Source organism: Elephas maximus, chromosome 11, assembly GCF_024166365.1.
Source record: "Elephas maximus indicus isolate mEleMax1 chromosome 11, mEleMax1 primary haplotype, whole genome shotgun sequence".
NCBI lineage: Eukaryota > Metazoa > Chordata > Mammalia > Proboscidea > Elephantidae > Elephas > Elephas maximus.
The window spans coordinates 55,484,358-55,507,873 of record NC_064829.1 but is presented as its reverse complement, the minus strand read 5'-3'; the positions used below and the strand labels follow the sequence as shown (position 1 = coordinate 55,507,873).

General features: G+C 41.6%; 1 protein-coding gene across 8 annotated transcripts in view; it reads left to right on the top strand.

Moving 5' to 3' along the window:
* PIAS2 (protein inhibitor of activated STAT 2) overlaps positions 1 to 22,365 on the top strand; it is a 117,309-nt gene extending 94,944 nt beyond the window's left edge. For 2 of the 8 annotated variants that reach the window (XR_007519365.1, XR_007519363.1), the window contains 2 exons: positions 7 to 88; positions 3,038 to 3,057. Coding sequence is in view for 4 of the 8 variants with exons in the window: in XM_049901711.1 (XP_049757668.1) it covers positions 3,038 to 3,106 (69 nt within the window). In the remaining 4 variants the exon portion in view is untranslated. Of the gene's footprint in view, positions 1 to 6; positions 2,801 to 3,037; positions 9,425 to 21,939 lie in introns of those variants that run through there. The other 6 variants (XM_049901720.1, XM_049901717.1, XR_007519364.1 and 3 more) reach the window with 5 other exon arrangements.
* The last annotated feature ends 1,151 nt before the right edge of the window (positions 22,366 to 23,516 follow it).

Sequence of the window (23,516 nt, the reverse complement as noted above, 5' to 3'; positions counted from 1 at the left end):
CTGTAGGCTCCATCTTGGCCTTTCTGAGCTCCCCAAAGCCAGTAGGATCTCCCAAGCCAAAGGCAGCCCAACCCAAACTGGAAAAGTGGTAAGGCTAAATAAAACAAAACAAAAAACATGGGAAAGCTTTGCCTGTTTCACTTTGTATTTTTTTATGTTTCCAATGAGATCTCATTCTTAGTGCTCTAAGGACTACTGTGGGGAAAGAAAAAGATTGCTGTTTTCAGATGTTCATGGTATAGTGTTTTCTTGATTGACATACCATATTCATTATTTCTCAAGCTACTTTTTATTTCTGAATGGCTTTTACTACTTCTTCCTGTCTTTATTTTACACTCTGGAAACTTTTAAGTGCAGAGTGTTGTCATGTTATCACATAGAATATACCTCTTATTTTGTCATTCATCAAACTATTGAAGAAATGTTTATTCAGTATGTGTTAATAAGTGTGTGTGGGATAGAGTAGTATAAAAGATCTAGTCCTAGACTTCATAGGGCTTATGATCAATTGAATTCTTAACTAGAATTAAACTTTTTGCTAAGAAGTTTACAAGAATGTCTCATTCCTCACAGCAGCCTTCAAAAGAAAGTGACATCCCCATTTTACAAATAAAGAAACAGATTTAGATAAAATGATCCCAGAGTCACAGTGAATACGTTGAGGAATTGGGAGTCTGACCCCGACCAGCCTCAGAAGCCCTCTGTCTAAACTAAAGTGACATTAATTAGCTAGGCTAGTTAGAAGACTAGTATGTGAAACTAGACATAAAAATTATGAGAACTGGGTCCAAATGATGACAATAGTAATAAGGAAATAATGGATACTGGAGCTGTTTTAAAGGAAGACTACAGCTTTGGTGACTGAGTGGATATAGGCATAAGGACTGTGGCCACTTCTCAAAACTTGGATAACTTGGAGGATAACAAGGCTATTTATAGAGACAGGCGACCTTTAGAATGAAGATTCATTATTTAGGGGAGACAGTGATGAGCTTGATGTTTAGTTTAAGTGGCATGCGAGATCAGAGAATGAGTTGCTGTCTAAGAACCTCTTAGAACAGTTCTTGACCTGTTGTATTTGCTCTAATGAACCACACTGGTAGCATTCTTTGTATTGAGACCTCTAGTCACCCCAAATCAAGAAAGGGAAGCCGGAAACATGTCAAGATTTGTTATGTTCACGGTCCCTGGTGTTCACAGCACCATTTCACCATACATCAGCCCCCCTGTACTTTCCCTATATTTGTTGTCCAGCTTAGATGGCTCCTTCATTATCAAACCTTAAACTAAGTATTCTCAGCCCCTCCCCTCAGTCATCTATCAGTCCTTTTACTTGGCATTACATAGTTCCTTTGCCCATTCTCCTCGTCAGTAATTATAAATCTTACCACTCCCCTTGTCCCTTTTCAAACCACACCCTTATTACAATTAAAAGAGTCAGTCCATCAGTATGGTTTCTCTCCACATCCTATCCCTCCACCTATGTCCACCTTCATTCTAACTAAATTTACTTATGTCTCAGAGGAGGAGGTGGGGTTTCAATTCAGCAACATGGGCCTTTGACCCTTGTTGCCTCCCGTCTTAAGGACCTTCCTTCACCAGACTTCCCCTCTTCCATGTCCTTCATTTTTCTACTGCTTCTCCTCTTGGCTTACAAATGTTTCAGTCTTCAGATATTTGAGTTCCTATCATGTGCCAGGAAATCCTGGTGGTGTAGTGGTTAAGTGCTATGGCTGCTAACCAAGAGGTCAGTGGTTTGAATCCGCCAGGTGCTCCTTGGAAACTCTGTGGTGCAGTTCTACTCTATCCTATAGGGTCGCTATGAGTCGGAATCGACTCAACGGCAGTGGGTTTGGTTTTTGGTCTTACCATGTGCCAAACCTTGTACCAGGCCCTGTGACTATAGATATGGTACCTACCCTCACCAAAGTTGCCCTCCAGTAGAATATTACAATTGATTGAAATAGGTTACAATTACATTGTGAAAAGGTGAAGTACAGGGAGTACAGAGATGGAGCATGTAACTGATTAGATTAACATGAGTAAAAACATGAGGGTTAATGAGAACTTTGTTAAGTACAGAGAGGACAAAGTTGGGAATAGCCAGAAATTTGCTAAGGAATATTAGGAAGTATACAAAAGCTAGATCATGAAAGGCCTTGTAAAGCAGAAGATACTGAGTTTTCGTGATCATTGGCAGTAGTGAGCATTTACTGAGTTTGGTATGATTGTCCATGTAAAATGCTGCATTTTACAAACGTGGAAACAAGATTCTAAGAGGGTGGGTGACTTGTCTGAGGTCATATAGCGTGTAAGTGGGAAGCTACGCGTCAAACCCAGCTTTTAACCACTTTCTCAGAGAAGCCTTTCCTCATTATTCTTTTTAAAAAGTAGGTGTTCCCTATCTATCCTCTATCACATCACCCTGTTTATAGCTTACATGGCACTTATCACAACCTGTAATTATTTTATGTATTGGTTCATTGTGTATTGTCTGTCTACCCTTCTAGATTGTAAGCTCCTCGAGGGCAGGGGTGATTTCTTATGTCACTTGCATCCCAAAACCTAACATGGTGTGCAGTGTATAGTAGGTGCTCAATAAATATTTGTGAATGAAGAAATGGTGGGTAACGGTTTGTATTTGACTTGTGCTGTCTGGAAATCATGTATACCAAAAGAAGAACAGGAAGAGGTGCATGTTTGGGGCAAGTGGCAGAGATGGTAGGTGCTGGGGAATTGGGAGTAAGTCAGCACACTGATCTAAGGCTAAAATATTACAGGAGCAAAGGCCAGGAATGGGGGTGGGTGGGTAAGGCACTGCATCGTGACGATGATAATGTTCAATAGGTGTCATGGAACCTGAAAGCATAAGTGACCCCTTGTAGACCCAGGCTAGTGTGTATCTATAAAGCTGGAGAAATTCTGCCTATAAGGTACTTTGGGTTTTGTGCTAAGGACCACCTCATCTGGCCAGGTACAGCACATTCATTGACTTATACAGTATCATTGTAACCACACATTTATTTATCATCCTTAGCCTCTCGAAGGTCACAAGAGTCAGTTAACCAGATGTCTGTGGAAGTTATACCCACTTACCATTAGATGAGCTACAGGCTTATCCTACAGCATATGGGCAGAGCTGAAACCATGAAAGTAAATGAGCTCATCCATGGAAGACCGAGTGGGAAGAGGACTGGAAAAGGAACACAACAAGGAGACTGAGAAGGAGCAGCTGAGATAGGAAAAAACAGGACTGGTATCACAGAGGCCAAGAGAGTAGAGTATTTCAAGAAGAGAATGGTCAGTGAAGTAAAAGGCTGCTGGGAAAATATTAAAGAAGTATTTCTTTAAAACTTTTAATTTCAAAAATAGGCATTTGACTGAATCTAAAATACCTGTTAATAAGACGTGTTAATTTTGTATAAACAAGAACTATACCTGCCAATTAACTTTGATCCATTGCTTTCAATTGCATTGATTTCCAAGGTGTATCCTATTAAAATGTGGGGGAGAGGGAATGTACATCTTTGAATTGAAGAATTATGGTAATTTCTGTCTTTCCCAATTAGAGCATATCTTGTGATAAGGATAAATGTAGGTTGTAGTGGGATGAGGGCTGCAAATAAATAAAACCATCAAGTATCAACTCTTTCAAGAAGTTTGTGATGGTGAGGCTGTAGCGGTAGGATTGTGTTTGGTTGAGGGATTTTTTTTTAACCATGGAGGGAACTTGAGTACATTTAAGTGCTAATGGCAGCGTTTAAATGCTAATGGCAGCGAATGATGGAACTGTTTTAACTTGTTTATGGTAATAGTAATGTTTGAGGTCAAGAGAGAGGGAGGCCGGAAACATTTAAAAATTTATATTCACAGTCTCTGGTGTTCACAGCACACCACAACACAGCGTCATTAGGGGTTAAACCTGGGGAAAGGGCAACAACAAGGTGGAATTGTAAAAAAAAAAAATAAAATTGTAGGAGACTGTTTATTACATCAAGCAGTATGGGATTAGCTAGGTTTGGTGGGCTTCCTGAGATTGAGTGTTTTGAATAATTCTGTAGGCTCTAGGGTACAAGGGCTATACCAGGATGTTGGACACATGGCCCTGGGGCTATTAGGGTGGGTGTGTAGTGACCCAGGAATGGGAGAACGAGATAGGGAAGAGGTTGAAGAAAGGACTTAATCAGCTATTCAAGAAGGTGTACTGACTGGCCTTTAGCCAAGGCTTCAAACTGGGTCAGGATACCAAACATTTGTGAAATATTATATTACAGGAACCAGTGGAGGAGAGGTAAAAATAGGGCAGGGGGTGCAGGAAGGGCTGACCAAGACCATTTCTAGACCAAGGTTCCTGAACATGGTGGTGGGGAGGTTGAGATCCACATCATAGGCATGGAAAGAGGGGGACTGATGGGCACAGGCATGTGTGTCATGTGGTAAGGAGTTGAAAGTTTGCATCTGATGGTTTAGCTTTCATTTGAGAACCAAGTGATGTGGCCACTTCTGAAAGTGGAGAGAGGATAGGAATGGAAGTCTGCAGAGAGCACAGATGGTTCAAAGTAGTGGCCCTGGAGAATCAGAGAATGGACTAGAGAAAAACAGTGAGCTGGACACCATAGATTGACAGTGACATCAGTCTATCTGGGGACTTCTCACCAGCAATGCTCAGCTGTAGCTGTTCAGGTTTGGAGTTTTTTCAAATGGGTGCAATAGAAGAATGACAGGAATAACATCTTGAGGGTACTGGCAAGTAGAAGTTGACACAGTAGAATCTCAGATGCCCTCACCCTCCTTACTCTTGCTGAAGACAAAATATGCTCATAATTGGAAAGTCCCATGGACCTGATTTTTACTTTAGCGTCATCTGCATTTGACACAGCCCCTTCCATTCTTTGGCTGTAGTGACAACATGCTTCTCTTTCTATGTTCTCCAGGAACAACTGTCTGCCCTGTAAGTGGAAATGTAGGTGTAACCTTGCCTGGTTACCTGCATTTCCCTATGCACTTGAGCCACATTATTTGGTACACTCAACTAGTCAACTAGAATGTAAGCTCCATGAGGGCAAGGGTTTTTGTTTTTGTTAACTATGCTGCCTCACGCGTCTAGAAGAGTTTTTACTTTCCATCTAACAATGTCATTATATTTGAAGTGAGTTTTTTGTAGACAGCATATAGTTTTTATTTCGTAACAGGTTTATTGAGCTGTAACTCACATGCAAAGGAATTTACCCATTTAAAATGTATACTTCTTTTTTTTTTAATAATACATTTTGTATTTAGAGGAGCCAAGTCTACAGGAAAATTGATCAGGAAGTATAGAGTTCCTATATATTCTCCCCATCCTAATAGCTTCAGTTTACATTAGAGTTTGCTCTTTGTGTTGTACAGTTTCACTGCCCTAAGAGTGCCCTGTGCTCCATGTATTCATTTGGTGGAGAGCAGGAAAGTTCATACTTAGAGTTGGTCAATACGGCTTTGAGCTGCTATATGTTCTTTGGGCCTGGCAGATGGCTAAAATTTCTCTTGGGAGGGGCTTTTCCCCTCTGCTCCCCACCCCAGCTTTGGGCAGCTTTGACCTGCAGTTCTTCTTCCCTAGTGACTGTTTAGGCCTTTCTCTAGATCCTGTTCTCAGCAGTCCACCTCTACCTAATGTCTCTCTGAGCTGTTGGGGTTCTGTCATCCTGGTGGGCAGCCCCACACCAGCACCCGCTCATGAAGAACTCCTGCATCCTTTCCTCTCAGAACCTCGAAGAGGGCTGACTGGTTCCAGCACAGCAGCTAGCCAGCTCATTACTTGTCCTTTAATTTTCTCAGGTTTTAGTCACCAGACAACACATTCCTCTAACCTGCATGATACATATTCAGCTGTCTTGAGTGTTCTCCTTAAACCTGTCATTGAGATAAAGGAGAAACAAGGCCTTTCCCCTTCTTATATGTGCACACCAACAGCTTGCAATAAAAATCCACTTCTAATCTCTAATCCTTTCTCTTGGACTCTTCAGCTTGTCTATAGGTTGGAGGTGGGAGGTCAGCTAAATTAGTGTTCTGCTATTTCCTTTTGTGAGTCCTACGTGATAGTAACACACCTCCCATTGGAATATAGAGTGTGTTGTCTTGAAGGGCCTCAGGCAAAACTGAAACCAAGAGTTTCATTTCAGTGTCTGGTTATATTCAGCCCTGGGCAGTATTTTCTGTATATTATGTTTTAAAAAAACATTTTAATGACAACAGTTTTGTTTTTTTCCCTTAATAAAAATATAAACAGAAAAATTAAAATTATTATAAATTCTTCCACCTAGATTTGGGCCCTAGTGATGTTTTCAACATCATTTCAGCTTATCTTTCTGATCAAGCCAGTCTGGTGGATTGATGGCCAGTTATGAAAAATTACATTCAAATTATTTTTTAAAAAAGCCATCAGGGTGTTTTGTTTTCTCAGTTAAGAAGCCTTATAGCAAGCGTTAGCTAAGATTCCTAAGGGAACTGCTTCTGTGAATTGCCAGAACTGTTTTTAAGAAGTGGATCAGGAGTTAGCAGTGGCTTAATCTCAAATAGATTGTGTGAGATAATTCTGGTAATCTTGGGTTCACATGGAAACCCTGGTGGTGTAGTGGTTAAGTGCTATGGCTGCTAACCAAAAGGTCAGCGGTTCAAATCCACCAGGCGCTCCTTGGAAACTCTGTGGGGCAGTTCTACTCTGTCCCATAGGGTTGCTATGAGTCAGAGTTGATTTGACGGTAGTGGGTTGTTGTTTGGGTTCGTGTGGCTTTTTTTTTTTTTTTTAAGCTTCTCTAAACTTCAGTCTCAGTCTACACCCTCTTTATCACAGATTCTGAATAGATAGGTTGGTGTAGTTTTTGTCACCCCCTTCTCCCTGACAGCCAAGGCAGAGGTGAGTGATACTGGAGAAAGATTCCCAGGGTGGGCAGGAGAGAAGAGCATGTGTAATGAACACCAATCCAGAGCAAAGCAACCTTACGGTAAATTCTCAAAATGGCAAAAATGGATCATTTTTCATGAGTGCAAATCTTTAACGTCATCTACCCTGACCCCCATTAAGGAACTGAACCTCCCCAATCTCAAAACAATTTCATGCAAATGGCTGCCTGAGGAGATATATTTTAAACTAACTTTGCTGAATATAACAGTAATACTCGTTGCAAAAATAGAAGTCAAATTACAATTAAAGAGATAAATGGCCCGTATTTCACCAAAGAGAATTATATTTCTAGCCTCACAGTGCTTCCCCCCCCAAATTTTATGCAATTTGTTAATATCAAAGTTTGATGCACAAGTAAGCAGCCTCATGAGACTGTAATTGTCAGAGGCTAGATTGTTTCTTAAATCACTCCTGTACCTCTGAGCCAAAGAAGAAAGGACCAAAAGCCTAGCAGAAGTTCTGGTCATGGAATGAATGGAGCAAGATGGGAACTGAGACTTGACCATTGGATTTGGCAATGCAGAAGTCACTGATGATCCTGACAGAGGCAGTTTCAGTAGAGTGGTACGGACAAAAGCCCGACTGGAGGGGCTTGTGAGATGGGAGAGGAAGTAGAACTGTGATTATTGACAGCTTTGCTAAGAGTGCCGTTGTTTTTAATGGTAAGGCCTAAGGTATGATAATAGAAGCAGGTGCCGATGTAGAGGAGGAGAGGTAAGATTTTAAAGAAGAGGATACCAAGGAACTGAGGCCAGGGTTGGAAGGACTATCCAAGTAGATATTGGGGTCACTAAAAATTATACCATAGTGTTGAGGAGTCCTTGGGTGGTGCAAACTACTAAGCACTCAACTACTAGCCAAGAGGGTGGTTCGAAACCATCGAGAGGTTCGAACCCACCAAATGTACTTTGCTTACGTGGGGTCACCAAAAGTTGGAATTGATGGCAACTAACAACATTCCATTAACAGATAAAAGGAGTAAAACCACGTGATTATCTCAGTAGATACAGAAACAGTATTTGATAAAATTGAGCAGTCATTTAACTAGAAACAGAAGTGAGTTCCCTTAACCTGATAAATCTATCTCTTGACTACATTAAAATTAAGACTGGTTCATCCAGAGATACCAGAAAGAGTGAAAACACAAACTATACTGTGAGGAATCTGAATGGTGCGAATGGTTAACGTGCTCGGCTGCTAACTGAAAAGCTTGAGGTTCAAGTCCACTCAGGTGCCTTGGAAGAAAGGACTGGTGGTTTACTGAAAAATCAGCCATTGAAAACCCTATGGAGCACAGTTTTACCCTGACACACATGGGGTTGCCATGAATCCACTTTGATGGTAACTGGTTAATGTTGTGAGGAGATACTTGGAATAATCATAACGCAAAGGACTAGATTCCAGAATATAAATACTTCCTTGAATAATAAAAAGAAAGATCATAGAGAAATGGATGAAAGACTGAACAGCCAACTCACAAGAGGTATCTGAAATTCTCCATAAATGTATGCAAATATGATTAATATCAGTAATCAGAAATACAAAATAAAAAGGTGAGATACCATTACACACTTTTACTTAAAAGTCTGACAGTATCAAGTGAAGATGTTGAGCAAAAGGAGCTTCCATTCATGTGGGAGAATAAATTAGCAGACGTTTTGGAAAAATTTGGCCCTTTTCTGTTCAATTTATACATGAACATACCGAATGACCCAGCAATTCCACTCCTAGGTATATGTGTTATATGTAGTTTTGCTTGTGTGCAGTAGGGAGACGTGTACAAGAGTGTTCATGGCATTTTTCATAATAGCCCCAAACCGGAGACAACACAAATGTCTGTATAGCAGAGTGGATGCGTGTGGCACTTATCATGTGCCAAGCACTGTTGTAACCCTTATATAAAGTAAGTTAATTGTCTCAACAACCCCATGAGGTAGGTAGTGGTATTATTCCCTTTTTACAAATGGGAACACTGAGCACAGAACAGTAAACTTGCCACAGTTGCACAGCTAGCAAGTAGTGGAGCTCAGATCTCAACCCAGATAGTCTGGATTCAAAGTGAATGTTCTTAACTATGAAAGGAAAAGAAGACGAATCACAACTATTTCTAAAATATGGCTGGATCTCACAAACCTAATTAATGAAAAGAAGGGAGCAAGTCACAAAAGAGCGTAGTGTGGTTCTGTGTGTATGAAGTTCAAAAATACCAAAATAGAACAGTGTGTTTCTATGGTAGTATCCATAGGAAAAAAATTTTTTTTTTTTCTTTTATCCATAGGTGGTGCATCTATAAAATAAAGCTAGGAAATTACACTCAAAATATCAAAGACAATGGGTGCTCCTGGGGGGCAGGAAAGAGGATGCACCATGGAGAGAGACAGAGGGAATTTTCAAGGTCCTGGCAGCATTCTATTTCTTAACCTTGGCAATGGTTACACAGGCCTTGGCTTTATTGGTCTTTAAAATGTGTATATTTTATACATATTTTTGTATAATTTTGTTCACATTTTTTAACAAGTTTTACATTAAAAAAAAACAAAAAAACTACATGATCTGAATCCCCCACCAATAAATACCTCACCGTTCTCATTTCTCAACACTCTCCCTCTAGTTCAGGTACCCTAGCTTCCTTGTTGTTCTTCAAATACCCTGAACAGGATCCCACTTCAGGGGCTCTTTACCCTTGTTATTTTTTTTCTGCCTGCAATGCCTTTCCTTCAGATATTTGCATGATTTGCTTCCCCATTTCTCTTAGGGCTCTACTCAAAAGTCATTGAATTTGTTAGCATTGGGTTCAGCTATAAATAGCATCAAACCAAAAACCCGTTGCTGTAGAGTCAACTCCGACTCATAGCAACCCTTTAGGACTGTGTAGAACTGTCCTATGGGGTTTCTGAGGCTGTAAATCTTTATGGAAGCAGACTGCCACGTCTTTCTCCCACAGAGAGGCTGGTGGGTTTGAACTAACGACCTTTCGGTCAGCAGCCAAGCGCCTAACCACTGTGCATACAGGGCTCCTTACGTATATCAGGGCAACCCAAAATATCAGTGACTTAAACAATATAGAGGCATGTTGCTTCTGACCTTTGCCACCCAGACTGCTCCACAGTCTTACAGGACCCAGGTTCCTTTCAGCCACTTGCTCTTCCATTCCCAAGGCATGTCCCACATTTTCAGGGTCCAAGATGGCAGCATCCACAAACCAAGCAGCTGAATGGAGGGAGGAAAAAGACGTGCAAAGGCCCGTTCTGTTTAGGAAGGTTCCTGTAAGTTGGAAATTGGTGCTTACATCTCATTGACCGGAACTGAGTCATATGGCTTCACCCAGGTGCAGAGGAGGCTGAGAAATGTAGTTTTTATTGTGGATTGCTATGTGCGCAGCTAACGTTCTGCTGGTTATCTTCTCAGAGAGCCCTTCCTTGAGCACTATGTCTAAAAGAGCCTCTCACCCACCACTTTTTCTGCCCCTCAGTGCTTAATTTTTCTTTATTGTAATTGTCGATCTCAGATATGTCTGTTTATTGTCGGTGATGCTATCCCAGCCTCCCACTAGGAGGTGGGCCCCCAGAGTGGGGACTTTGCCTGTTTCGTTCACTCCTGAAGCACTTGGCACATAGCACATGCTCAGAAGTACTGTGAAATGATTGAATATGTTTACACCCCATTCCCCACAACCTTCTTCACCTTGCTAACTCTTACTCATCCTTCAGATTCCAGTTGTCCCTCCCTTCCTAGAGGAAGGGAACTTGCTGGAAATGCAAATTTTTGGTCCCCACCCCAGACCAACTGAATAAGAAATTTGGGGGGTAAGTAAGGAGCTCTGGTGGTGCAGTGGTTAAGCACTTGGCTGCTAACTGAGGTTGGTGGTTGGAACCCACCAACCACTCCAAGGAAGAAAGATATGGCAGCCTGCTTCTGTAAAGATGCACAGTGTTGGAAACCCTTTGGGGCAGTTGTGCCTTCTCCTATAGGGTTGCTATGGGTAGGAGTCAACTCTACGGCAGTGGGTTTGGTTTTGATTTGGGGGTGAATTGATTTTAACAAGCCCTTCAGGGGATTCTGACCTGTTTAAGTTTGAGAACCACTGCTCCAACTTTAGTTTGTTTCAGTCACCTGGAGGGCTGATAATAGTAGATCTGGGGTGGGATTTCTAACAAGTTCCCAGGGGATGCTGATGCTGCTCTTCCAGGGACCACTACTTTAGGGGCTTATAAAAAACGTCCTGGAGATTTTGGTTTAATTAGTCTGGGCCTGGTAGTTTTCTAAAACCTCCGCTAGACATTTCTAATATGCAGCCAAGGTTAAGAACCACTTCTCCAGGAAAACTTCCCTGACAGTACCTGCCCTCCCAAGCTTTGGGCACATCCCTCTCTTCTGAGCTCTCCTAGCACCGAGTGCTTCCCTCATCCTGCTGCCCAGGACAGATAACTGTCTACTTAGCTGTGTCCTCACCAGAAGGTAAACCCCTGAGGGCAAGGACCTTGCCTCCTTTGTTTTACCCTCCTGCTTTGAAAAGTACCTGGCCGCTCTTAGTAGGCACTCTGTATTTTTTTTAATGAATTAATGCATGAAATGCCTCGAACTATTAATAGCAAACTTAAACATGATCAATTAATGTGTTCACCAACTGGTGGCTGGTATTCACTTTCAGCAGCATCATAAGCACAGAAGGCCAGCGTTCTGTGATTTGGGGTGACGTTTCGGTAGGAAGAGGTATCAATGGGACCTGAATTAGATATTCTCTGTCTCTTGCAATTGAAATTAAGGTGCCTAGTGTAGAGTCTGGCGGGATAGCATGGTATTGGTTCAGAGCATGAACTCCAGAACCAGACTGCTTGGGTTCACATTCTGTCTCCTCTGCCATTTACTGCTTGTGTTATCTTGGTAAAGTTATTTAATTACTCTCTATTCTAGATTCTTCATCTGTGAATTGAGCATAATAAGAGTACTTTACCTTCGAGTTTGTCATTTTTGAGGATTAAAATACATGTAAAACGATCAGAACAGTGCCCAGTACTTATTAAGCACAATTTTTCTACTCCCTTTTGATTTATGGAAGCAGCCAGAAGTTATCTGATTATTAAATTTAAAGTTGGAATAAATGGCTCTCATTTGCCAAACCCCTAATTAAGCTCAAATATTAACATTTTTTGCCCCTAAGGAGAACCATGAATACAACCAAAGTAAAAAAGTAGTGAAGCAATGCAAGCTAATAATATCTTAAACCAAAGGCATCAATGTATTTGTCAACATGAGCCCAGATATTTTACTCATTTTGAGTCCCTGGTTTAAAATTGACTTTATTTTAAATTGGATGCTCTTTTGTATATTTTCTAATTGGGTACCTTTTGCTTTAAAAAAAGTTATTACATTTTACTTATTTTTTAAACTAGTGCCAAGGTTACATTTTAATTGGCTTTACTAACTTGGCAGTACTCCTACCAATTTCTTTTCTTTGAAGTTCTCCTCAGAGACTAGATTTAAAAGTGTTGTCAACTCCAAAGAGCGGTAAGAGTGTAAAAACCCAAGATGTTTCCCGTAGTAGGTACTGAGTTTATTAGGAATATTTTTAAAATAGCCTTTTATGTGACATTTTCCCTCAAACAGCTATATTCCATAGTCCCATGAAGAATACAGGGCAGAAGTCTTTTTTTTCTATTTCTCATTTTCCAAAGCGACAAACTGCTCACCAAAGCAAACAGTTAAGACTCCAAACCAGTTTTCAACTCAAGACCTTTCCATTAGGCCCTGCTGTCTCCAGGATTGAACAGTAACCATTCTTCATAAGGCTTGGGAGTTAGTGGCTGGCAGGCTCCAAAGAAGAGTCTAAGGTCTGTGTTTATATATAATATACCTGCAATGTAACGGGTTTCTCTTATATATGGCCTTTCTGGCGTTGGATTTATAATTCTGCCAAAAATGATTGGTTAGGCAGCAGTCTGCCTTGTGATTGTTCTTTTTTACGTATCTTGCAGGGACTGGTTGATTTGCTATGCAAACAAAAAACCAAACCAAACCCATTGCTGTCGAGTTGATTCCAACACATAGCAGTCCTATAGGATAGACTAGAACTGCCCCCATAGGGTTTCCAAGGAGCAGCTGGTGGATTCAAACTGCTAACCTTTCGGTTAGCAGCCGAATGCCTAACCACTGTGCCCCCAGAGCCCGGGCTATGCAAATAGTGGCTCATAAAACTATCCAATCAGATCGAGTGACTTCCAGAGATTGGTTGGTTTATGGTCCTGCTGGGAGGGCCATGCCTAGAAATTGACAAGGAGCTTGCTTATGTAAGGAGACAACTCCACAGAGATTTTTAGAAAAGAGGAGAGAGCCTCTTAAAAGAGCTGTAATATGGGTCAAGAGCTGTAACGCTGAAGATGACTTGAGACGGCAGTGAGCTTGTCAGCTGATAGAGACAGTGAGAACAAGCCAGGCAGGATGGCCTGGGTAGGGGCCTGGTGGCAGAGCCAGTGACAAGGCTTGGAAAAGGGGCCCAGAAGCAGAGCCGGCACTGATGGCAGAAAGCAGCTTCTAAAGGAGGGCAGCAGCCAAGTGGGCTGCTACACCAGTCATGAGTTGGGCTGGTTAGCAGAAAAGAGGCCAATGGCACGGAGACCAAAAGCAGAGAAAGGTGTGCGCATGGCTAAGAAGGGTACTTGCATGGCTGGCAGAGGGGCCTGTTTGTGGGCCTGGCCAACAAGAGTCATCGGCTAGCAGGGCCAGGAAGGGACCGAGTGCTGTCCTGGTTGCAAGCTGTCCTGACTAACGAAGTTGATCCAGTCTCCCAAGTTGTATCCTTTTACTTCCAAGTTGATCCTGATCCTGAGTTACTTCCGTAATAAATCACATAACTGTGAGTATGGTCTGTGAGTTCTGTGTGGCCGTTGCAATGAATTGTCGAACCCAGCAGAGAAGTAGAGTTCTGTAGGAGGGGTGGCAGGTGTCAGAAATGGTGAAAGAAGTTGGAGAGTGGAGATGTGTCTGACCTGCACCTCATAGGAACCAGCTTTGTGCTGATCCTTATTCCTATCCCTCGGGAATTTAGGCGCGTTCAGATGCCTCAGTACAACACCTATCTCATTGAAATCCATAAATTGTAGCCCAGTGGTTGCTAATCCTGGCTGCAGCCCAGGGTCACCTGGGAAGGTTTAAAAAAATTAACCTATGACTTAACCAATTAAGTCTGTAGGATAGGGTCCCAGGGGCTTGAAGGTGCAGTCAGGGCTAAGAACCATAGTGCCTGGTAAGTAGGCCAGCTTTGGTCAATTATCTGGAATGAATGAGTAGGTGAATGAACCTGTAGGAAGCTGCAGCTCACTGAAGCTCAGTCACCTGCCTGTAGAGAGGGTTAACTATTCCTCTCTACACAACAAGCCCCAAATGGTGCAACGGTTAAGTACTTGGCTGCCGTCCGAAAAGTTGTTGGTTTGAACCCACCCATCTGCTTCACCGAAGAGAAGACCTCATAATCTGCTCCCATAAAGATTACAACCTAGAAAACCCTATAGGGCAGTTCTGCACTGTCACATGGGGTAGGTATAAGTCAAAAATTGACTCCACAGCAAACAACAAAAATAATAATTTTTGGTCTACATGAGAGAATTCTGTTCACAGTGGAAAGCCTACCAGAGTCAAAAATAGGAGTGGCAGGAGATATATACACTGAAGCTCCATTCCCACTTCCTCCTCCCTCCACTCCTGCCCTGGTCTTGGAATGAATGCCAGCCTCCGAGAGTTCATGGTAAGTTGGAAAGCTACCTTGGCCCGAAGACCCTGGCCTTCCAGGCAGCCCCACCCTCTAGCCCTTTGGAGGAATGTTGTTTCCCCTACCACACTAAGGAAGCCCTGGTGGCATAGTGGTTAAGTGCTACTGCTGCTAACCAAAAGGTCAGCAGTTCAGATCCACCAGGCGCTCCTTGGAAACTCTATGGGGCAGTTCTACTCTGTCCTGTAGGGTTCCTATGAGTTGGAATCGACCTAATGGCAATGGGTACCCAGACTAAGATGATTTCTAAGCCTGGGGAAGAGGAGAGTGGATCCTTTTTTCATGGCTGCTGCCCAAGGACTGAACTGGAATATCTAGGGTTGGCTAAAACCAGGCCAGACTCTGTTCCTGAGCTTTCCAAAGAGCTCATGCCTGAGAACCGCCTGCAGGAACCCAGGTGTCTCCAAGGTGACACGGTGCGGACTGGGCCTATGACTGACACCCAGGACCTCTCTGACCTCAGCACTTCTTGGGTAAGGGGGGGCAGTAGGAGCTGGGGGCTGCTCTCTATATGAATGAGGCTGAATTTCTGCCTGCATGTAGGTGGGGGGAAAGGGGTTCCAAGCAGGATAATAATTAAAGGTAATAAACACGAATAGCTGGGTCTGTAAACAGATTCCTGCCTCCTGTTCATGCCACAAAACGAAGGAATTAGCCTTCATTGAGTATCTAAAAATAGCTAATACTTACTGATCTCTTACTGTCTGCCAGGCACTGGTTAGTTCATTTAATCATCACAGTGACCCTATGAGATAGGCACTGTTGTCTCTATTACACAATAGAGAAATTAAGGTGAGGTCAAATAACATGCCCAGTGTCACACAGCTAGTAGGGGAGGAAAATGAGGTTCACATTCAGGGCATCTCATTCCACGTAAAACGGCTCAACCTTTGGCAAAATTTGACCTAGTACTTTCTGACTCTGTTTAGTGTATATGTATGTGTGTGCACAAGTGTGTGTGTAGTGAAATCCAACATTTTTGTTGTTACCATTGCATGGATTGACTTGAATAATCTGGTCCACCAGTAACTGGAGATGGAAACACTAGGAAGTGCACATATAATATTGATCTGTATTATCAAATTATACTCCCACCAGTAATGTACAAAAATGCCTGGTTTTCTCACGGCCCTGCCAACAGTATTATCAAGCTTTTGGATTTTTGCCAATCTTATTGGTTGAAAATGGTATCAGTGTAGTTTTAATTTTCATTCATCTTACTGTGAGAAAAACTGAGCATCTTATTCAAGAACCATTAGTATTTCTTTTTCTGTAAATGCTTCATATTCTTCACTCATTTTTCCTTTGGGTTATTTGTTTTGATCTCTTAGCTTCCTAGAAGCTTTATGTATTTTAAGGAATCAGTCAGTGAAACTAGTTATGGATTTCCTTCCCCATTTTTAGTTCATCTTTTGACTTTGCTTATGGCCTTTTTTTTTTTTTTTTGGTCAAGCCTAAATTTTTAATTTAAAAAAAAAAATTTTATTGTGCTTTAAGTGAAAGTTTACAAGTCAGTCTCTCATGCAAAAATTTATATACATCTTGCTGTATACTCCTAGCTGCTCTCCCCCTAAAGAGACAGCACACTCCTTCTCTCCACCCTGTATTTCTCTGTCGATTGAGCTAGCTCCTGTCCCCCTCTGCCTTGTCATCTCCCCACCAGACAGGAGCTGCCCGCATAATCTCATGTGCCTACTTGATCCAAGAAGCTTACTCCTCACCAATATCATTGTCTATCTTATAGTCCAGCCCAATCCCTGTCTGAAGAGTTGGCTTTGGGAATGGTTCTTGTCTTGGGCTAACAGAAGGTCTGGGGACCATAACCTCCGGGGTCCTTCTAGTCCCAGGCCATTAAGTCTGGCCTTTTTACGAGAATTTGAGGTCTGCATCCCACTGCTCTCCTGCTCCATCGGGGATGCTCTGTTGTGTTCCCTGTCAGGGCAGTCATCAGTTACAGCCAGGCACCATCTAGTTCTGGTCTCAGGCTGATGTAGTCTCTGGTTTACGGGGCCCTTTCTGTCTCTTGGGCTCATAATTACATTGTGTCTTTGGTGTTCGTCATTCTTCTTTGGTCCAGGCAGGTTGAGACCAATTGATACATCTTAGATGGGCGCTTGCTAGCATTTAAGACCCCAGATGCCACTCTCCAAAGTGGGATGCAGAATGTTTTCTTAATAATTGACCTAGATGTCCTCTGAAACCATGGTCCCCAAACCCCTGCCCCTGCTACGCTGGCCTCTGAAGCATTTGGTTTATTCAGGAAACTTCTTTGCTTTTGATTTAGTCCAGTTGTGCTGACCTCTCCTGTATTGTGTGTCGTCTTCACCAAAAATAGTTCTTGTCTACTGTCTAATTAGTGAATACAACTCCCCCCCGCCCCCGTAACCATCAAAGAATATTTTCTTCACTGTTTAAACTATTCCTTGAGTTCTTACAATAGTGGTCTCATACAATATTTGTCCTTTAGCAACTGACTAATTTCACTCAGCATAATGCCTTCCAGATTCCTCCATGTTAGGAAATGTTTCACGGATTCATCATTGTTCTTTATCGATGCAAAGTATTCCATTGTGTGAATATACCATAATTTATCCGTTCATCTATTGACGGACACCTTGGTTGATTCCATCTTTTTGCTATTGTAAACAGTGCTGCAGTGAACATGGGTGTGCATATATCTGTTCGTGTAAAGGCTCTTATTTCCCTAGGATATATTCCAAGGAGTGGGATTGCTGAATCATATGGTAGTTCTATTTCTAGCTTTTTAAGGAAGTGCCAAATCGTTTCCAAAGTGGTTGTACCATTTTACATTCCTACCAGCAGTGTGTAAGTGTTCCAGTCTCTCCACAACCTCTCCGACGTTTATTATTTTGTGTTTTTTGGATTAATACCAGCCTTGTTGGAGTGAGATGGAATCTCAGTGTAGTTTTGATTTGCATTTCTCTAATGGCTAATGATCCTGAGCATTTCCCCATGTGTCTGTTAGCTACCTGAATGCTTTCTTTAGTGAAGTGCCTGTTCATATCCTTTGCCCATTTTTTAATTGGGTTATTTGTCTTTTTGTTGTTGAGTTTTTGCAGTATCGTGTAGATTTTAGAGATCAGATGCCGATTGGAAACGTCATAGCTAAAAACTTTTTCCTAGTCTATAGGTAATCTTTTTACTCTTTTGGTGAAGTCTTTGGATGAACATAGGTGTTTGATTTTTAGGAGCTTCCAGTAACTTTTAATTTTTTTGAATAGTATTTTATTATATTTTTGGTAGAAGTATATACAGCAAAACAAGTTCCCATTCAGCAATTTCTACACATATTGTTCAGTTACATTGGTTACGTTCTTTACATTGTATCAGCACTCATTTCCATTCTAGTTGTTCTGTTCCTCTTGACCTAGTGTCACAGTCCCCCAACCCTCTCATCTATGCTTTACAGTATTGGTTGAGCATTTGGTCTCACATAGATGATTCTTTAAAAGAGCACAGTACTCAAGAGTGATATTCATTACTTTATGAGCTAATGTGCTATTTAGTTAAAAGGTGACTTGAGGGGAGAGTTTTGGTTTGATATTAAAGAATATCTCAGGGTAATAGTCTGGGGGATTCCTCCTGTCGCAGTGAGTCCAGTAAGTCTGGATTTTTTGAGAAATTGAAGTTGTGTTCCACATTTTTCTCCCTTTCTATCAGAATCCATTGGTAGCCAGACACCATCTAGCTCCTATGGTCTCAGAGTAGAGGAGGCTGTGCTTCATGTAGACAGTCCTGTAGACTGGTTTCTTCTCTGGATCTTGGGTTTCCTTCTTTCTCTTTTGCTCCAGAGGAGTAAGGATAAATAGTTGTACTTTAGGTGGCCGCGCACAAGCTTTCAAGATCACAGGTGCTATTCATCAGACTAGGATATAGAACATAAACTTTATGCCAACTGATTGAGTTGTCCCATGAGACTATGACCCTAAGTCTTTAAACCAAGAAAATGAATCCTATAAGGTGATTGTTTATATCCAAGAAGTGTGAAGGAGTCCCTGGTGGCACAGTGGTTAAGTACTTGGATGCTAAGTGAAAAGTCCATGGTTCGAATCCATCAGCTCCACAGAAGAAAGGTGCAGCAGTCTGCATCCATAAAGATTACAGCCTTGAAAAGCTATGAGGCAGTTCTGCTCTGCCATATTGGGTCGCTATGAGTCAGAATTGACTCAGTGGAACAGGTAAGAAGTATAAGATTCTGTGACCCTTGTTTTATTACATATACACATATGTTCATATATATATACACATACAAACACATATATGTACACCCATACACACACACATATATTTGCATACCTACATATACACACACGTGTATTTTGGTGGTGGTGGTGGTTGCAAAATTATATATAATGTATATGTATAATATATATTATATATATAATATATAATGTAGCATTTATCAAAACATCTTTTGTGTGTGTGTGTATCACCCAGTGGCATCAGTTACCTTGGTTAAGCTGCACGCTTCTCCCACATATGATGCTACCTTCCTGTCACTATAAATAAAAAGTGGTTATTGTCTAGAGAATGAATCCTTTTCTTTGCCCTGCTCCCCAACTGCTTGTAACCACATATGAACATTGGTCTCTGTATATATGGCTGTTCTTGTCATTTTATAAAAATGAGATCGTACAATATTTGTTCTTTTGTGAATTACTCATTTTGTTCAGCATAGTGTCCTATAGGTTCATCCATGGCCCAAGACATTTTGAGAACTCATCTTTATGGCTGCGTAGTATCCTATTGTACGTATGTACCACATTTTGCTTATCCATTTGTTGATGGGCACTGACGTTGTTTCCATCTTTTGGCTATTTTGAGTAGTGCTGCGGTGAACAGAGGTGTGCATATGTCTGTTCAAATCTCCTGGGGTATATACTAAGGAGTGGAATTGCTGAACCAAGTTTTTAATTTTTGTGTTGTTTATATTTGTTAATCTTTGTGGTTGCTTGACTTTGAGTCATAATTAAAAAGCCCTTCCCTTCTTCAAGGCTCCAAAAGAGTTCTTCCATATTTTATTCTAGTACTTTTCAGGTTGGTTTTTTTTTTAATTTACATTTAAATCTTTGATCTGTTTGGAATTTATCTTGCGTACAGTGTGAAGCGTGGTTGAACTTTCTTTTTTACCGCATATCTAATCTAAATGTCCCAATATCGCTTATTAAATACATCATTTCCGCCACTAATTTGAGGTAACCTTCATTGTCTACCAAATTCTTGTACATATTTTAGTCTATTTTGGTACTTTCTATTCTATTAGTAATCAAGTGTCGGTACAATGCTGTTTTAATTATTGAGGCTTTATAATGCGTTTTACTATCTGGTCAAGGTAGTTCCAGCTCTTGTGCTTCTTTTCCAGAACTGGAGAAAAAAGTTCAATAAAATAAAATAACAAATTTCATCTCACCCAGATTTAATCCTTCTTGGAAGTGATTTGCAGATTCTTTTCCTCTGCCCCTGGTCCCTTTTCTTCCCCTTCATCTTTGGTAAAACCTGTTCTTTCAGATGAAATCCTATGAGTGGGACAGGAGAGGCATGGCTCTGGGTGAAGCAGGGTGGAGCCTGGAGCCTAGCTCTTAAGCATTGCCAGAGAAACCTGTGGTCTGAAAATCACTGAATTATGTATCTATTATGTGCTGCATGGAGCCCTGGTGGCGCAGTGGTTAATAGCACAGCTGCTAACCAAAAGGTCCGCAGCTTGAATCCACTAGGCTGCTCATCGGAAACCCTAAGGGGCAGCTCTACTTTGTCCTAGAGGGTCTTTATGAGTTGGAATGGACTTGACAGCAACAGGTATAGTTTTTGGGGTTTTATGTGCTGCATGGGGATTTGCTAAAAACAGCAAGCAGTTCTCAACAATTGCAGCTAATATTATTTTTATATTGACAACCAAAACCAAACCAAACCCAGTGCCGACGAGTCGATTCCGACTCATAGCGACCCTATAGGACAGAGTAGAACTGCCGCATGGAATTTCCAAGGAGCGCCTGGCGGATTTGAACTGCCAACCCTTTGGTTAGCAGCCGTAGCACTTAACCACTACACCACCAGGGTTTCCATATTGACAACACACATTAAAAATTTTATCTTCTCCTTTTCTGAACACTCCAAATTAATGGTATTCTCTTACCTGATGTCTCATTTTTCTTGTTCTCTCTCTCTATCACCCCTCCCACATTTCTCAGAGAACAGACACAGACTAATGTTAGACTTGGAATGGTTTCAGAGCAAGGTCCCCTTAAGACTTTCCCTATCTTCTTATTAATGCTCCTAAGCTCTTTTACAAGAGAAAATCATGGCATAGAAAGTGGGCAAGCATTAGTGTGGATAAACTTTACTCAAAGCACTTGTGAATCCTTTCTTCTTTGGACTGCTGCCAAGAGAAAGATAAGGAAACAATGGGAGGCCACTGAGGGGGTTAAGGTCAAAGGAAAGGGAGGATAGATAAATGGAAGGCTCTGGGGACTTCATACTTTTGTCATAGTTTCTTGTTGTCCTCATTATTTTTCTACCCATGTGCGTATATAGAGAACAGTGGGCCAAGGTGAACCAGGGACAGAAAGATGCTGTGTAGTTTCTGATCTTGGAATGGTCATTTTTCTTTATGGGTGAACTGACCTGTTTAGGCACTCTTTTACTTAGTGCCTACTGTATGCAAGGTACTGTGGAGGATACAGAAATTTAAAAAAAAGGATGTTTGCCTCAAGGTTTTTATGATTTAGTGGGGAAATAGATAACAGCCTCACCTAGGTAGTAGGAATATACCTGTTGAAAGTGAGTTTCAGGTGCTATTGGAATTTGCAGGTAGGAGAGAGCATGTCCAATTTCAGGGTTAGGAAAGGCCTGGCTGTGTTGATGGTGGTCAGCAAAAGCCTGCCAACACCACCGATGTAGTTTATTGGAACTTGCTGTAATAAGAGATTCCTGACACCAGGGAGCACTGTGAAGTGTCTCTGTTAAGTGTTAGGAAAGACTAGGATTTGGACTTGTGCTATGTGATTGGGTATTTTAATTTTTATCTAGGAAGCAGGAGAAATGGAGTTGGGCCGAAGCTGTCATTAGTAAAGAAGCAGCAGTCACTCCTGTTGGCCAGGAGAGGGAAAGGTTTGGTCAGCTTCCTGGTTTGTCAGGGCCTGTTTTGTCTCACTCCATCATGGCCACAGAGTGACCTCATCTGATGCTGGTCTTTTCTGACATGGCTTACCTTCAGCAGGAGAACACATGGCCTGAAGGTTGATACAGATGATGCAGGATCCAAGGACTGTGGGAAGGAAGAGTGGATCAGAAGCAGTCTAGGATCACGCCCTGGGGGACTTCCTGGGGTGAGACTTTCCACTTTCACTTGTCAGCACTGGACCCTAACTAGTTAGCCTTTGACATGTCTCTGTGGATTCTTTTTGATCTGTTACCAGTGAAATACGAATCTCCTTGTCCTTCAGACCCTGGGACAAGATGAAAGCTGGAAAAGCTCTTGGAGATAAATACCACTTAACACTGAGATTACCACCTGGAACTGAAATTACCACCTGGAACCTCTGGGAACTGAGCCATCAGGGATAAGTTATCCCCTTCTGTAGAGCTCCACCATCGCTGCACTCCCTCCGTTGTCGAACTGGGAATTTGAACCACGCAGCCAGTGAGTGAGTCTGGTTTGGACCCAGGTTTTCCAACCTTCAAGCCTGTGTTTTTACGTGGGAATTTCTTATCTTCCTGGACCCTGCCAGGTCTTCTTTACACACCTGAGCTATACAGCCCATTCCCTACTCCTACCCGAACAAAGTCTAGGCGAGAAACCTCATTTTATTTTTTACATATGAATGCCCTAGACTTCGAAACATTATACTCATTTATTAAAACTTTAAAATATTATACATCATTTGACTCACCAATAGTTACATGCTGTCTCCACAGACATGGCAAAGTGTGTCTTGAGTGGCCTTTTCTACAGAGAAATTCAGGAGATGCTTTGTAAGATTCTTGAGCTTCATTTTCAGCAAGTGTGTAGAAGAATGGTGGTGCAAACGATTAGTGCACTTGGCTGCTAACTGAAAGGTTGGGTGATCAAGTCCACTAGAGGTGCCTCAGAAGAAAGGCCTGGTGATCTACTTCTGAAAAATCAACCACTGAAAACCCTGTGGAGCACAGTTCTTCTCTGATGCACATGGGGTCAGCATGGGTCGGAATTGGCTCAGTAGCAACTGGTTTTTTTAGAGTGAGGATGATTTTGAAGGTGGTTTTGGAACTGTTGAGTTGATTGGCTGATGATGAACAGGTAAGCAGAGGGGATCTGCTCATTTGGCTGTTTCCCAATGTTTTTTTCAATGTCACAATAAACTCTTTTCTCTATGCATTTGCCTATTTTAGATATCTCATGTAAGTGGGATCATACAATATTTGTCCTCTGTGTCTGGCTTATTTTATTTAGCATAATATTCTCAGGGTTCATCCATGTAGTAGGACGTATCAGAACTTCATTTTTCTTTATGGTTGAATAATTTTCCATTGTATGTATATACTGCATTTTGTTTATTCATCATCCATTGATGGACATTTGTTTCTGCCTTTTGGCTATTGTAAATAATGCTGGAATGAACCAACTTAAAAAATAATAAATACAAATGCACAGATCGTAAGTACACAGCTTGATGAATATTTACATATGTATCCACTGGTGTACCCCACCCAGATCAAGATAAAGAATATTTCTAGGCCCCAACAGGCTCCCTTGTCCACCTTCCCAGGCAATGACTTCATCACAGAAGTAATCATAAATTTATATTCTACCAT